Raw genomic sequence first — 16,350 nt, 5'->3', positions numbered from 1 at the left:
ACAAACACAGTCACTCAGACACACACACGTACAGACATACACAGACACACGCGCACACACACACACACATTCTCAGACACAGAGGCATGCACACACATACACGTACACACAGACACACACATATAGATAAATACACACACACACATGCATACACACACACGTGCACGCACGCACACACACACACACACACACGTACAGTAAAAATGGCTAATGGTAGAGGGGAAAACTGGAAAGACAGTTCAATAGTCTTTGTTCACAGGTTGTATTGTTGGGATGATCTTTGTTACTCTTCTGCTTATGAGCACATTGCTTTGCAGCTATCTTTCTGTGAGAGTTTCCACTGATTGGTAAGAGACTTAAGGCGGCTGGTTTACTTATAAAAGGCCTCTGACTTATCAGTTAAATGTCACAACTTATATCGACTGTTGCAGGAAAGATAAACTGGTTTTCTTCAGGTTACAGTGAGTTTTGAGTTTTGGCTGCAGAGAATAGAGACACCATTCCCCAAGTGGGGATCTGTTCTCTCACTCTCTCCCTCCCGCTGTAACTTGTTCCCAGCTCCAAGCTGATCAGTTACATGATCACATAATGACACAATCTTTACAACCAGTCACATAATTTTGTCAGGCAAGAGATCTCGATCATTGATGACTGGTTACTAGTCCATAGGACAATCAACTTTGAATTTGTACACCTGCTTGCCTCCAAATCATCTGTAATTCAACCTTCAATTACTGCTTGTTCAAACAGTTATTTACATGATGCTTGCCATGGATATCAGGTCACTTGCTTTGAAAACATACAGCCACCTTTTTAAATACTGGTTTTGAAACATCTCTTACATGTTACAATAAGATCACCCCTCATTCTTCTAAACTCCAATGAACATTCACCCACCCTGCTCATCAGACAATCTCACACTCCCAGGAATCAGCTTAGAGAACTTTGTTTCAACTGCTTCTGGTGTAAGTACATCCCTCCTTAAATAAGGAGACCAAAGACAGCGCTCCTTACTCTAACGTGGTCTCACCAAGGCCTTGCTAAAGACAGGTCGCTGAATCTGAAAGAATAAAGTACATATTGGGAGATACTTGATCACTGACACTGTGATTTGGTTCCACTCCTCAGAATGATGCATTGACAGCACTGCGGAAGTCAAAACAGATGTACTATCAGCGCTGTGAGGATTTTGAAAAGGCGAAACAGCAAAGCGCAAAGGCAGAGGAAGAGCAGCTTTCCATGATTGTCAGTGGTACTACCCCCGGCAGTGCCAGCAAGCAACTGGAGAAACGCAGGCGGTCAAAGGATGAAGCGCAGATAAAGGTGAGCGGGGCACCTCGGTGGGAGGGTAAGGGCTTGCCGGCTCTACTTGATTGGATTCCTGGGTGTCCCATCACATGATCTTGTGCCTCCAAATCTCTCTGCCCCACCCCACTCTCCTGTCATTGGTCAGCCGATATGTCACGGCAACACAGTGTTTCACATTATATTGTGATTCTTGAGTGTCAGCCAAGCAGCCTATCTCTCCATCTGTGGTAGATGGTAGACACAAGTGTTTAAAGAAAACGAAAAAATGATTTTTTTTTCTCAGGGTTTGGTTCATTGAATTGCAGAGCAGACATGATAGGCCAAACGGTCTAACTCTGTTCCATCATCTTATGGTCCACACAATTAAGGTCAGATTGCTGGAGACTCCAGAGCAATCATGGAAGGTTGGCACCCCCTACACAGTGGAATTCATCAGGTTACTTGACCTTGAGGGACAACACGAGGGAGGGATCATCGGGAGTGAGAAGGATGTGGAATTTAGTTTTTCCTACTCCTCCCCATTTTGTCTGCCTCTTCCCAAACTCAGTCACCTCCTTCCACCTACTCTGATCATGCCATGCTGGCTTGGGTGGGGATAAGACATGATGTGGTGGAGTGCAGACCAATGCTACAGGTCTCTTCCTAGTCTTAGCAACAATATCTAACTAGCTAATATATCTTGCACCTAATTGCTATTGTGTAGTAAACTACATCTTGTTGAGGCAAGAGCCTATTCTTGTTCAGTCTCACTGCTGACTGTTCTTCTCCCACTGTAAACTGAATGGGTCCTTAGACCCAGTCAATGAAAGAACCTTCTACCCACAAACACCAAAGCTCTGAGAACAGACTGTTAGTATCCTTTCATGATTCCTGCAATTCCCAATGGCAGCACTTACGTATGAAGAGAGATCGGATTGGTTAGGAACATATCTACTGGAGTTTAGAAGAACGAGGAAAATCTCGTAGAAACCAATAACATTGTAACGGAATAAATGCAGGAAGAATAAAGGCAAAATACTGCAGATGCTGGAAATCTTAAACAGACACAGTCTCCCATGATCACTGCTGTCTCTCTATCACAAACACCTTACATTTCTCTTGTATACTTTGTTCCACATTGTGGTTACTGTTGGGAGAGCTGGAAATCACTCCCACTAGCCACGTCTTTCCCCAACTATTCCTCATCTCCACCCAAAATGATTCTACATCCTGATCTCCTGAACCAAGATCATCTCTAACTATCGCACAAATGTCATTAAAAGTGCTACTCCTCGACCTCTACCCAGCTTTCTATTTTTCTTGAATGTCATATACCCCTCAATATTCAGCACCCAGCCATTGTTATCCTGAAGCCATGCCTCCATAATAGCTATTAACTCATTTTAATTCACTTCAGTGTGTGCTACTATTTTGGTTACTTCATCATGAATGCTAAGTGCATTCAGATACAAAGGCTTTGGTCTTTTTTGTTATCTTTGTAACATCTAGTCTTGATTTTTGATGTATTGCTAAGTTTTTCTGTCTGCCCTTCCCTCCCATGCTCTAACCTTCATTTCCCAGATACTATTTTTCTCTCTTACGGTGTCCTATCTTTGATATACTACATATTTCCACATTTGATCCCTTGCTCTTGCTGTTTAGTTTGAAATCCTCTCTACATCCGTAGTTTTGTGGTTCAGGAAAACACTGGTCGCAGCACAGTTTAGACGTAGACTGAACAATGGTACAGTCCCCACTTACACCAGTATGGGGGCCCATAGCCCATGAACCAGAACATACTTCTCCTACAACAGTCTTTCAATCAGCCTCCAACCTTATTTACCCTTTGCCAATTTGTAGGTGGCTGAGGTAATAATCCAGAAATTATAACACTTTGAGGTTTCAGCTTTTAATTTAGTGCCCAGCTCCTCATACTCTCAAGGCAGTACCTCTTTCCTAGTTCTACCTATGTTACTAGGATCAATATGGATCATGACCACTGGATCCAAGTCCTCCAACTGCAAATTCCTTTCCAGCACTGAGCAGATGTCTGAACCATGGAACTGGGCAGGAAACACAGCCTCCATACTCTCATTCTTCGCTGCAGAGGATAGTGTCAATTCCCCTCACTATACTATCATCGACCACTACTACATTCAGATAAACATAGAAAATAGGAGCAGGCATAGGGTATTCGGCCCTTCAGATTTGTTCTGCGATTCAACTGATCATGACTGATCATCCAACTCAGTACCATGTCCCCGCTTTCTCCTCATACTCTTTGATCTCTTTAGCTCTAAGAACTATATCTAACTCCTTGAAACCAATAAATGTTTAAGCCTTGACTGCTTTATGTGGCAGAGAATTCCACAGGTTCAGCACTTTCTGGGTGAAATTTCTCTTCTCAGTCTTGAACAGCCTATACCGTATTCTTAAGTAGTGGCCCCCAGTTCTAGGCATCCCGGTAAATGGAAACATCCTTCCTGTCTTTATACAGAACATAGAACAGTGCAGCACAGTACAGGCCCTTCGGCCCACGATGTTGTGCCGACCTATTTTCCTACTAAGATCAAACTACCCGGCATACCCTACATTTTACTATCCTCCATGTGCCTATCCAAGAGTCGCCATGTCTGATCCTGTTAGAATTTTGTAGGTTTCTGTGAGATCCCCTCATTGTTCTAAACTCCAGTGAATGTAATCCTAACTGTTCCAGTCTCTCTTCGTACATCAGTTCTGCTATCCCGGGATCAGCCTGGTAAACGTTGGTTTGTACTCCCTCCATAGCCGTAACATCCTTCTTTAGATAAGGAGACCAAAACTGCACACAACTCCAGGTGTGGTCTCACCAAGATCCTATACAATTGCAGCAAGACATCCCTGCTCCTGTATTCAAATCCACTAACTTCCCTGTTGCTCCTCCTATTTAAATGTCTTTGCGTACCACGGTGCTATGGTCAGTTTGCTCATTCACCCTGCAGACCCACTATCATCAGAACAGGCTAAAAGAACATCAAAACCTCCGGGTCAACTGTCAAGGCTGACACTCCTGCCTTCTGGGACACCCTACCTGTCGCAAAGCCTTGCAGTGTTCAGTCACCTCCACTCAGGGCGTTCTTAAACAGTGAGGTAGCTCTGGTCTGATTTATCTCCCCAGGTTACTGAGCCCTGGAGTCCTAGGGAATGAGGTTAGTTTTCCCAGGACATACTGCTACATAGTCTGACCTTAGACAGGAGAGGGGATCTGTGTGACATTCAGTCTAGCTGAAATTGATGTGTAGTCATAGTCTGCGTCAGCACAGTGGCTCAGTAGTTAGCACTGTTGCCTCACAGCGCCAGGGACCCAGTTCGATCCCATCCTCAAGCAACTGTCTGTTTGGAGTTTGCACATTCTCCCTGTGACTGTGTGGGTTTCCTCCGGGTGCTCTGGTTTTCTTCCAGGATGTGTAGGTTAGGGTGGACTGGCCATGCTAAATTGCCCATAGTGTTCAGGGATGTCCAGGCTGGGTGGTTTAGCCATGGGAAATGCAGGGTTACAAGGATAGGGTAGGGAGGGTGGGTCTGGGTGGGATGCTCTTGTGGACTCGATGGGCTGAATGGCCTGCTTCCACACTCTAGGGATTCTATGAATCTATGAAGAAGCTACATCATACAGAGTGTAAAAGCTTCTGTTGGTGCGTAGAAAGAAAAAGATTAGCAAAGATAAATGTTGATTCATTATAAGCAAAGACAAACAAATTTATCGCAGGAACAGGGAAAGGACAATGATGCTAAAAAATGACTGTATTTGTCTTCACACAGGAAGATGCAAGAAATCTCCCAGAAATAATAGAGATCCAAAGAACTGGTGAGAATGAGCAATTGAAAGAAATTAGTAAAAAAGTATTATTGGACAAATTAATGGGATTCAAAATTAACAAATCCCTGGGATACTACCCCTGGCTAGCAGGTGGGTCTGGAACCAGGGAACAGTATTAGAATAAGGGACAGGCCATTTAGGACAGAGCCTAAGCAGAATTTCTTCACTGGGAGGGGACTGAACCTTTGGAAGTTTATGTTCCAGAGAGCTGTGGAAGCTCAGTCCTTCAATAACTTCAAGACGATTCATAGATTCCTAAAGAAATCAAGGGATACGAGGATAGCCTGAGAAAAATGACATTGAGGTAGATGATCAATCATGATCTAGAATAACAGTGCAGGTTTGAATGGCTGAATGGCCTATTCCTGCTCCCATGTTGCACTGTTTTCTATGTCCCTGCAGACCTGTTCCTCTGAATGGCTTTCAGTGCAGAAAGGACTAAGTTCACTGTGTTATGTCTGACTCCAGAATCTGCACTTCTAACTATCTCTAAGTTCACTGTGTTTATCCTCTACCTCCAGGTTCAAGAAGCCGAGATTTATTATAGAAACTGTGTTTTCGAGGCCAACATCAAGCACAAGGAACTGGACACACTGAAAGTGAGGATTGTTACACAGCTTCGTAAACTCATCGACCAGGGTGACCTCATACTGAAAGAGGTGAAGTATTCAGCTAATGCTGTTCTTTATTTTTCTCCTCTCTGTGTCTGCTGTCTACTTCATCATTCTTACCCTTAGTGCTCTGTGTCATTCTCACATTTTTTCCCGTTTATTTTCACCTTCATTATCCCACTTTTGACCCTTCTAAGGGTCTCTTTAATTCTGTCTGTCCCAGATGCTCCTCTTCTATCACTCTCTATCCCTCCATCCTAGACCATAAGACCATGAAATATAGGAGCAGAATTGAGGTATTCGGCCTTCCCTTCACTATTCACACTGACTGCTCCCCAGCCCTCCTCTGACAAGATGCTTACAAAAAGCCCCAATATCTGGTGAGGTTGTGTTTTCTTGCCCTGTAGTAACTGCTTGCTGACTGTTGCACAGGATATCACCATAATGCTGGTGGGTCTTCCCCACAGAAGGTGATGTGGGGCTCCCATCAGTTCTCTAAATAATGGGCGAGACCCTCATCACCAAGATTAAATTCCACCCTTAGTCTCCAGATCTAGGGAAAGATATATTTGCCTTAGAAGGGTTGCAATCAATGTTTGCTGGATCAATTCCTGGGATGATAGGGTGAGCTCGGAGGGCAGAGTAGAAATGGGCCTATATTCTCCTGAGATTAGAATCAGGAGAGGTGTTCTTATTAAAACCGATGCAATTCTTTGACAGAGTAAATGCTAAGGAGCTCTTTTCACCCCTGGCAGGAGAGTCGAAAACTGAGAGCTAGAGTCTCAAGCATAAGAAGCCAAATAAAAAGGATTTCAGTGAGGGAGACAAAACAGAAATTTCTGGAAAAGCTCAGCAGGTCTGGCAGCATCTGCAAAGGGAAAAACAGAGTTAACATTTCGGGTCCAGTGACCCTTCCTCAGAAGGACCCGAAACATTAACTCTGTTTTTTCCTTCACAGATGCTGCCAGACCTGCTGAGCTTTTCCAGCAATTCCTGTTTTATTTCCCGATCCACAGCTTCCGCAGTTCTTTCGTTTTTTTTATTCAGTGAGGGAGAAATGTATTCACTCAAATAGTTGCAAACCTTTGGAAATGACTGCCCTACAGGGCAGCAAATGATCAGTTGTTGCAGATATTCAAGACTGAGATTGATAGATTTTTGGACATTAAAGAAATCAAGGCATAAATGGATAAGGGAATTCAGCTGTGATCTTATTGTGTGGTAGAATGGCTTGAGGAGCTATATGGTTACTTGCACTTCTGTGTATATCTTTCTACCTTCTCAAGTAGAATTTGCGTTAGATATAGAATGAAACCCTCTGCCCTTCGAAAACTGCCTTGTGTGTATTGCACCATAGCCTCTAGTGATACTATAACTCAGTAAGCCATTGAGAACAAAGGGAACAGGGTGAGGCCAAGCCACTATATTAGTAAGGATGTTTTAGCTATGGAGACAGTTCAAACAAAGGGTTTACCAGACTGATTCTTGGCAAAGCAAGACTGACATCTGAAGAGAAACTGAAACAGTTAGGACCATATTCACTGGAGTTTTGAAGAATGAGGGGGAATCTCACGGAAACCTATAAATTCTAACAGGACTAGACAAGGTAAATACAGGAAGGGTGTTGCCAATGACAAAGGAGTCCAGAACCAGAGGTCACAGTCTACTGATATAGTATAAACTATTTAGCACTGCGATGAGGGGGGGAAATTTCTTCACCCAGAGAGTGGTGAGACTATGGAATTTTCTACCGCAGAATGTGGTTGAGGCCATACAATTGACTGTTTTCAAGGAGTTAGAGAGTTCTCAGGGCTAACGGGATCAAAGGGTATGTGGAGAAAGCATGAACAGGGTCCTGTTTTGGAAGATCAGCCATGATCATATTCAACAGTGAGGCAGGCTCAAAGGGCCGAATGGCCTACTCCTGCTCCTATTTTCCATGATTCTATGAAGAGGCACTTTCTTCTTCCCTGTGAGACGGTGGAATGGAAGTTATGGCAGAGACGATGTGGACACCGAGGTGGGGTGATACTATACGCTGCACGTTGGAACTGAATGGATGAGGCAATTGTAGAGACAGCATATTCTTGGACCCAGGAATCCTGAGGAGAGTCAATGACCCCCAAGAAGCAAGTGGATGCTAACTTGCTGAAGCTACAAAAGACATGGAGGTGCTCTGGGATTTGACATGGCAGCACCAAAGGAATGATGTCATGGCAGACTGTATCACACTCATGCAAAGACAACATGCTAAGCAGAGAAAGATTACTGAGTGTTTCCAGAGCTAACTCCTGGTATTTTTAAATGTCTTCTACTGTGCAAGGTCAGGTTTTCGTAAGGTGTGAACAAATTGAAAATAAAAACATTTTTTCTCATATGTACTGGGGCCCCCTTAGCTGCCCTGTAGCTCTACCTAACACAGATCTGTGGGTAAGCCCCCCCATGCGATTCGATTTAGCACAATTTTACTCTCATTTATTGAATTAGCTTTATGGAATTGAACTGAATCAGCTTTATTGTCGCATGTACTCAGATGAGTACAGTGAAAAGCTTACAAGTCGTCACTCACAGCGCTATCTTAGGAATTGATTTTGACTTACTATAAACACAGCCCTGGAGCAGTAAAATCTAACCTTTTCATACATTTCTCTCACCAGGTCTCTGTGAACCTGTTCCAAATGCAGGAGGAACAAATCGAACAAGTGCCGCTGGCCTTCCACTCACTGCACGAGAACATCAAACCTTACGAGCCTGGCCAGAAATATTTTGAGTTTATTCAGAATCTGGATAAGAAAATGCAGCCTATGGAGTTCTATGCGTTTGAGGAGTTTGCTACCCCCAGCAGGAGGTGAGTGTTATACCAAATGAAGGATGGCCCATTGAGATTCAGTAATGAGAGAATGAATGGAATGTTTCATTCAATGGGATTCTGCAGTGCGACTGATCGGATGGGTTTGGCCCACTGACAAATTGTATGTTTATTTTAACTTGCAGGTCGTCCCCTACTGGAAGGAGAAGAAGTGGTACCAATTTGCTGCATCGATCGTCAGCATCTTCTGGTGACTTGCTGAGCTTGTCAGACGAGTTTGAAAACAAACTGAGTAAGTTGGTGAAAAGTGATTTTGACAAACGGAGAAGCCCGGTCTTAGATAACAAGGTGCAGAGCTGGATGAACGCAGCAGACCAGGCAGCATCAGTGGAGCAGAAAAGCTGACATTTCGGCTCTGAACCCTTCTTCACCTTGTTATCTCAGACTCCAGCATCGGCAGTTCCTACTATCTCGAAGCCCGGTTTTATATGTTCTCGAGAGGTAAAGAAGGAACCTCTGTCAAGGAGCCAACCAGAAACGATTAAACTCCTTCACAAGTTATAAACTTCGACTGTTGAAATCTGCAGCTTTAATCTCCTCGTTGTAGTGTCTGTATCCTACAGCTGTATCCTCTGACTCACTGCCTATGTCATGGGCTGGGAGAGCCAATTTCCAGCTTGCGGCAAGCTCTCGCCAGTAGTAATGTGATAATGAGCAGCTAATCTGATTTGCTGTGATGCTAGTTCAGGGATAGATATTGGGGGGGTTGAGGGGAATACCCCAGCACTTCATTGAAATAATCTGTATCCATTTCAGATGGAAGATAGACTTTATTTTAACATCTCACTTGAAACATGGCACTTCTGACTGTACAACACGCCAGTTAGTGGCTTCTAGCCTGGACTTTGTGCCTGAGTCTCTGGAGCAGGTCTTCAAACCCACAACCTTCTAAGTCAAGAGATAAGTGCCACCCACTGAACCACAGCTATTCTATTCTGAAAGTATGCCACAATGTTACTTGCCACTGTGACATTTTGCAATCACAACAGCCAAATTTGTGCTCAGCAAGGTTCTCAAAAACATCAATGAGTTCAGTGACCAGTTAGTCATTTTTGTGGTGGCATCAGTGCAAGAAATTTTGTTGGCCAAGGTGTGAAAAGGACTCCCCCAGTCCTCTTTGTAAAGTAGCACAGGATGTTTGGCATGTTCCTGAGGGTCTGGAGAGTTCACTGCCTTGCTGTCTGATTGCACAGTACTGCCTCTGTACTGCAGGGAAATGTTGGCCTAGATTGTGAGCTCAGGTCCAGGAAAGGGGCTCAAACCACGAGCCACTCATGCAAAGGTTGCTACCCAATGAGGCAAAGCTAAAACAAGACAAAGCTTACAGGAAAATAAGATGATTCAGCCAATGCCAACTGTGGTTTATGAAAACTAATGTAGAATTGAGGGATTCTGAAGAATACTTTGAGTTTTGGTTTGAGAGGCAGCTTTCCTCTTCTCGTGGTCTATATCTACAATTCTGTCTACAATTTATGGCTGAATTTATTCCACCTACTTAATTGTTTTCAGTACAATTTAATAGATCCTACAGTGCCATTTCATATCACAAAAAGTGAAGGATAAGGATTTAAGTTATGCAGAGAACTTAGAGAAGCAAAAACTGCTCCCTTTTTGAGCATGAAAATTAACTTTAAAATAGAGGGATTTTGTGAAAGCAGGTGGGGAGAAACTGTTTCTGCTGCCAGTCAGTAATCAGAAGACTCGGATTTAAGATGATTTGCAAAATGGGACGATGAGAAATTATCCTACTAGCAGGTTTTTATTGTTTGACATATGCTGTCTGATAGGGTGGTGGAAGCAGATCTGACAGTAAGTTCCAGTTAGGAATTGGTAGATACTTCAAGAGAAAAGGTTGCATGACTATAAGGAGAGAGTAAGGGCCTTGACCAAATTGGAAAGCTCTACTAAAGAGCTGGCACAGGCACAATGGGCCAAATGCGCTTCCCCTATGCTGTATAATCGATGAAATCTTTCTATTTTACCTCTGATATTAATGCACTTAGTGAGAAGAGTAATCGGGAGCACTGAAGCTGAAATGGGCATGAGCACCTTGGGATCTTTTACTACAAAGTGCTATATACATGCAATCTAATGTTATAGGAAGGACCTTTTCTGGAGAATCCATTCTTACCTTCTTCTCATGAGCTCATCTCCATTCGGCAGAACACTGGGGGTTTCCCGAACTTATATATTCCTGAATTTATATATTCCTTTTCTTGTTGTGTAGTGTTTCGAAATGCAGTTGGGACCAAACCTGCTTTAAGTGATTCAGAAAGCACTGGAGTGAGCAGTGAATCACGTTCCTTGGATTCCCCGATGTCCAGTCCAGGTATGTATCAGAGAAAGCTGTCCTGGAATGAAGTTAGGAGGACCTACTTATGGAATTGTGTGTAGTCAAAAATTAGCCTGCAGTAGCTCCAGCCATTATTCTTCAGGTTAATGCATACCTCCATGCTTTATTGACAGATTTCAGGACTGTGCCTTCTCTTTTATTTTTTCATGGGATTTGGGTGTCAGTAGCTAGGTCAGCCTTTATTGATCATTTATCAATTATTTATCTAATCTCAGTCAATGTGAGTAGTGGTGGTTGACTATTATATAGGTTGTCCTCACTTAAAATCATTGTCCCATTCTTAAGAATTGCTACTTTAAATGAAATGATTTTAAGTGTATCATGGGTTTCCATTGGATCCAATGTTAAAGCCAGTGCTGGGTTCCCCTGGACATTTTCTTGTTCAGTAACAACAATGGAAAAGCTGCACATATGCAGCGCTATAGATTCATAGCTGAAATAACTTGTAAAATGACACAAATCACAGAATATAACAGAAACGCTGTATAAATTCACATTTACATGAAACAGGAACTCTGCTACCATAAACATAATGCGATTAATTTAGACACCATTGACTCCAGTTGAGATTTGATAGGGGTTGTATTGCTAGACCCTACTGGCATGCACAAAAACACAAAAATGATCACCCCAAGAGGCTGTGAATTCTGCAATGAGTAATCTACTTCCTGTAACTCAAAAACCTGTCCACCATCTACAAGGCACAAGTCAGGGGTGGGATGGAATACTCCCCACTTGCCTGGATGAGTGCAGCTCCAACGACACTCAAGAAGCTCGACACTATCAAGGACAAAACAGCTGTTTCATTGAAACATAGAAAATAGGTGCAGGAGTAGGCCATTTGGCCCTACGAGCCTGCATTATCGTTCAATATGATCATGGCTGATCATGCAATCTCAGTATCCCATTCCCACTTTTTCTCCATACCCCTTGGTCCCTTTAGCTGCAAGGGCCACATCCAGCTCCCTCTTGAATATATCTAATGAACCGGCTCCAACAGCTTTCTGTGGGAGAGAATTCCACAGGTTCACAACTCTCTGAGTGAAGAAATTCTTCCTCATCTCAGTCCTGAATGGCCTACCCCCTTATTCTTAGACTGTGACCCCCTCAATGTTTCATTGGCATTCTGTCCACCTCCTTCAACATGCAGCCCTTCACCACTGACACACAGTTGCAATGGTGTGTACCATCTACAAGATACACTGCAGCAACACACCAGAGTTCCTTCGAAAGCACCTTCCAAACCATTGACATTTACCACCTAGAAAGACAAGGGTAACATATGTTTGGAACCTGCAAATTGCTGTCCAAACCACAGGCCATCTTGACTTGGAATTATATCTCCGCTCCTTCACCTTCACTGGGTCAAAATCCTGCAACTCACTTCCGAACAACACCGCAGCATATCAAGAAGGCATCTCACCCACCTTTTCCAGGGCAATCAAGACAATAAATGTTGGCCCAGGCGGTGCCACACACACTCCTACTGAAAGAATAAAAAAAATTGTGGGGGCAGCACTATTTAACCTTGACACTTGAGAGTTGCAGGGTACTCCTAACATTCGGTGAATATTCCTTTGCAGGTCTATTAATATGAGTGAGGTCAGTAGGGTTCAAACCCTGTCAGGAGTATGGAGACGGTTGTGGGGGGTGAGGTTGTTGAATGGCAAGGAGAGCAGCAGAAAACATCTGCAATATAGAAGGATAAGTGAGAATTATTTTATCCCTGCATCACAGTATACAACAACCTCTTGAGTTGGTCTTATCATAAACGCTGGCTTGAAGAGGTGCCTAGTGCCTTCGGAAATGGCAGGGAGGCTCATCAAATAGGTCACCAGTTTATCTGTGTGTGTGTCAGAGCCAGCTCTGTTTCAATCATACGTGCATGATTTATAGAAACCCACATTATATCTCTGCAGCTCATTTCGGTAGGAAGCTACCAAAAGCCATGTCTTCTGCAATATCTCTAGATGAATTTGAAGAGAGAGATTTGAACCGATCACAAGATAGTGGTAAGTAAGGTGGCGGGGTGGGGGGAAGCGTGGGGTGGTGGGGGGGGGGGGGTGGGGTGTTAGGGTGGGTGTTGAGTATAATTTGAGAGGAACACCTCAATGGAAAGTCGGCTTACGTTGGCAGAATAAAAGTTGGGTCCTTCTGATCATCAGATTCATAAGAAAGTGTCTAAATGTAGGTGAATGAATGGCATATCTGATGATGAGTGGTTTGGTGTCATAGAATCATTGAATACCTACAGTGCAGAAGCAGGCCATTCGGCCCATCGAGTCCACACCAACCCTCCAAACAGCATCCCACCCAGTCCCAGTCCCTCTACCCTATTACTGTAACCCTGCATTTCCTGTGCACAACCCACCTAGCCTGGACACTATGGGCAAGTTAGCATGACCAGTCCACCCCAACCTGCACATCTTTGGACTATGGGAGGAAACCCACACAGACACAAGGAGAATGTGCAAACTCCACACAGACAGTCACCCGAGGAATTGAACCCGTCTCCCTGGCGTTGTGAGGCAGCAGTACTAAGCACTGAGCCACCGTTCCGCCTGTGTCTGAAGAAAGCTGGTGTGAATCATGCGATTTCCCGGCCAGGGCACATCCAGATCTCTCTGCTTTCTGGGCTCTTTTTTCAGCTATCTTGTTGAAACTTGCTGTCACACCCAGTGGGTGGGCAGGACACATCGGTCAGCCAGGGCATTTTGGCCGCTCAGCAATCTCTGACCCCAAAGGAGGCAGAAGGAAGATGAGAGCTCGGATGGACATGAAGGAAGGAAGGGTGAAAGGGAGGAAAACGAGGTGATAAGGGAAATTAGAGGGGATGAACAACAAAGCAAAAACAGTGAAATGGTGGGGAAAAGGGAATGAAAAAGAGAAGGGAATAGTGTCTGCCGTGATGGCAGAGAAAGGTGATTTAGGGAAAAGGCAAATGAGAGAACCATGTGAGCGAAGAAGTGGACAAGAGGGAGGGATGATGATGAAATGGGGAGACGAAGAGGGAGAGGTGGGGAGAATGAGAGGAAATGCAAGTAGGTTTGGGAGAGAAAATGAGTGTGAGACGGAGAGGGAAGAGGTGAGAAAATGACAGCACAGAGGAGAATTAAGAGGCAGGAATAGGGAAGGAGGGTGTGGGGGGCACTAATATAAATCTAGACTCAATTTATCTTGAAAACTTTCTCTTAGATTTGACCGACTTGATCAATGAAACTCCAGGAACGGCAGGGCGTTTCAAGAAAATCTCACTCTCCAAAGCAGCACAGACTCACCGCCTGAGGAAACTCCGAGCACCGAACAAATGCCGCGAGTGTGAAGGCCTCATTGTGGTGAATGGAGCCGAGTGTGAGGAGGTGAGGTGTCTGAGGCATTGCTATTATTATCCAGGCACCATCAAGTGCAGTCCAAGGTGGCACAAACTATGAGCTTTCCACATTAGAATGGTGTTCCAGTGCTAACTGTTGGCTCAGAAGATTACAGACAGTCGTGTCTGTTGCTTCTATTCCTGACTAAGCATCTGGTGGCCTTGGTTCTTAGCTGGAATGTTTGCAAGTGAATGGGGCATGATCACCTTCGCCCCAGTAGAGTAGAGTAAGCTGCCAACTCGTTGGCAGAGGGGCTTAGTGTGGTAGATGCACCAAGGAAATGTTACCAAGAGAAAACTCGGGCCTTTGTGCTGAACCCATCCCTGGTGAAGCCAGTATGTGGGACCTTCTACCTGATGTTCTTACAGAAGTTCAACTCTGAAGATGTAGGCCCTGTAAGATCAAAACCCCTCTTTATCTTCGTAGGTCCCCTTCATTAATGATAAGGACCTGGGGAGTGTTGCTGAACAAAGAGACCTTGGAGTGCAGGTTCATAGTTTCTTGAAAGTGGAGCCCCAGGAGGGGTGAAGAAGGTGTTTGGTACGCTTGCCTTTATTGGTCAGTGCATTGAGTATAGGAGTTGGGAGGTTATGTTGCGGCTGTACAGGACATTGGTTAGGCCACTTTTGGAATGCTGTGTTCAATTCTGAAACTTGAAAGGGCTCAGCAAAGATTTATAAGGATGTTGCTGCGATTTGAGGGTTTGAGCTATAGGGAGAGGCTAAATAGTAGCTGGGCAATTTTCCCTGGAGCATTGGAGACTGAAGGGTGACCTTGTAGAGGTTTAGAAAATCATGAGGGTCATGGGATAGGGTTAATAAAGAAGATCATCCCCCCCAGGGTAGAGGAGTCCAAAACTAGACGGCATTGGTGTAAGGTGAGAAGGGAAAGATTTAAAAGGGATCTGAGGGGCAACATCTTCACACAGAGGGTGGTGAGTGTGTGAAGTAAGCTACCAGAGGAAATAGTGGAGGTGGGTACAATTACAACATTTAAAAGGCATCTAGTTGGGTATATGAATCGGAAGGGGTTAGAGGGATTCTTGCAAATGGGACTCGATCAATTTAGGATATCTGGCCGGCATGGTCGAGTTGGACCGAAGGGTCTGTTTCCATGCTGTACAGCTCTATGACTGTATGACTCTATGACCTGGTGGAAGTGCCAGTCTCAGTTCTTCAGAAGAAAATGATGTTAGATGGTTGGGATTACAGATGCAATATTGCCCTTTATTGCAAGGGGAATGGAATATAAGAGTAGTTAAACTCCGCTCCTCTACAGGACATGGGTGAGACCACATCTGTACAGATTTAGTAACGAAAGTACATTGTTGTATTAGAAGCAGTGCAGAGAAGATTCATTTGACTTGTTCTGAGAATGAAGGGGTTGCCTTCTGAGGAAAGGATAGACCAAGCAGGACTTGTGTCCATTGGACTGTAGGAGAATAAGAGGTGACCTTACTGAAACCTTTAAAATCCCACATTAGGGGTAGGAGTGGATACTGAAAGCGAATACTATTTCCCCTTGTAGGAGAGACTGGAACCAGGGGACACAAATTAAAATTAGGAATGTGCCATTTAAGTTAGAGATGAGGAAAAATGCTGTTTCACAGATAGACCTTAGTCTGTGGAATTCTCTTGCCCAGACAGCAGTGCAGGCTGGGTCATTGAATATATCGAGATTTTTGATAGACTGTGGAGTCATGGGTTGGATGGGGATGGAGAACCAAACAGGCAAGTGGAGTTAGAGGCACAATCAGATGAGCTATAATCTTATCAAATGGTGGAGCAGGCTGAAGGAGCTATATAGTCTATTCCTGCTCCTAATTAGTATGTTCATATGAACAGTCACTCCCCCTGTTTGGTAAAATACTCGCAAACATCCTATTGGCGTTGGAGATAGTAGGAACTGCAGATGCTGGAAAATCTGAGATAATAAGGTGTAGAGCTGGATGAACACAGCAGGCCAAGCAGCATCATAGGAGCAGGAAGGCTGACGTTTCA

The 16,350-nt window shown here is 44.1% G+C and overlaps 2 protein-coding genes across 2 annotated transcripts in view; both read left to right on the top strand.

The window, feature by feature from the left end:
* Positions 1-14,410, top strand: part of LOC109938507 (GEM interacting protein) — a 64,119-nt gene extending 49,709 nt beyond the window's left edge. The window contains exons 9-15 of the mRNA XM_048617841.1: positions 1,129-1,323; positions 5,668-5,805; positions 8,415-8,605; positions 8,752-8,858; positions 10,854-10,955; positions 12,899-12,991; positions 14,175-14,410. Of these exons, the coding sequence (XP_048473798.1) occupies positions 1,129-1,323; positions 5,668-5,805; positions 8,415-8,605; positions 8,752-8,858; positions 10,854-10,955; positions 12,899-12,991; positions 14,175-14,410 (1,062 nt within the window). The remainder of the gene's footprint in view (positions 1-1,128; positions 1,324-5,667; positions 5,806-8,414; positions 8,606-8,751; positions 8,859-10,853; positions 10,956-12,898; positions 12,992-14,174) is intronic.
* A 220-nt stretch (positions 14,411-14,630) lies between these two features.
* Positions 14,631-16,350, top strand: part of ndufb7 (NADH:ubiquinone oxidoreductase subunit B7) — a 32,694-nt gene continuing 30,974 nt past the window's right edge. Inside the window, exon 1 of the mRNA XM_048617840.1 lies at positions 14,631-14,685. Coding sequence (XP_048473797.1) covers positions 14,631-14,685 — 55 coding nt within the window. The remainder of the gene's footprint in view (positions 14,686-16,350) is intronic.

Source organism: Rhincodon typus, chromosome 38 (genome assembly GCF_021869965.1).
Source record: "Rhincodon typus isolate 14 chromosome 38, sRhiTyp1.1, whole genome shotgun sequence".
In the NCBI taxonomy this organism is placed as follows: Eukaryota; Metazoa; Chordata; class Chondrichthyes; order Orectolobiformes; family Rhincodontidae; genus Rhincodon; species Rhincodon typus.
Note: the sequence above shows the minus strand (reverse complement) of the source record. Positions and strands in the feature narration are given on the sequence as shown.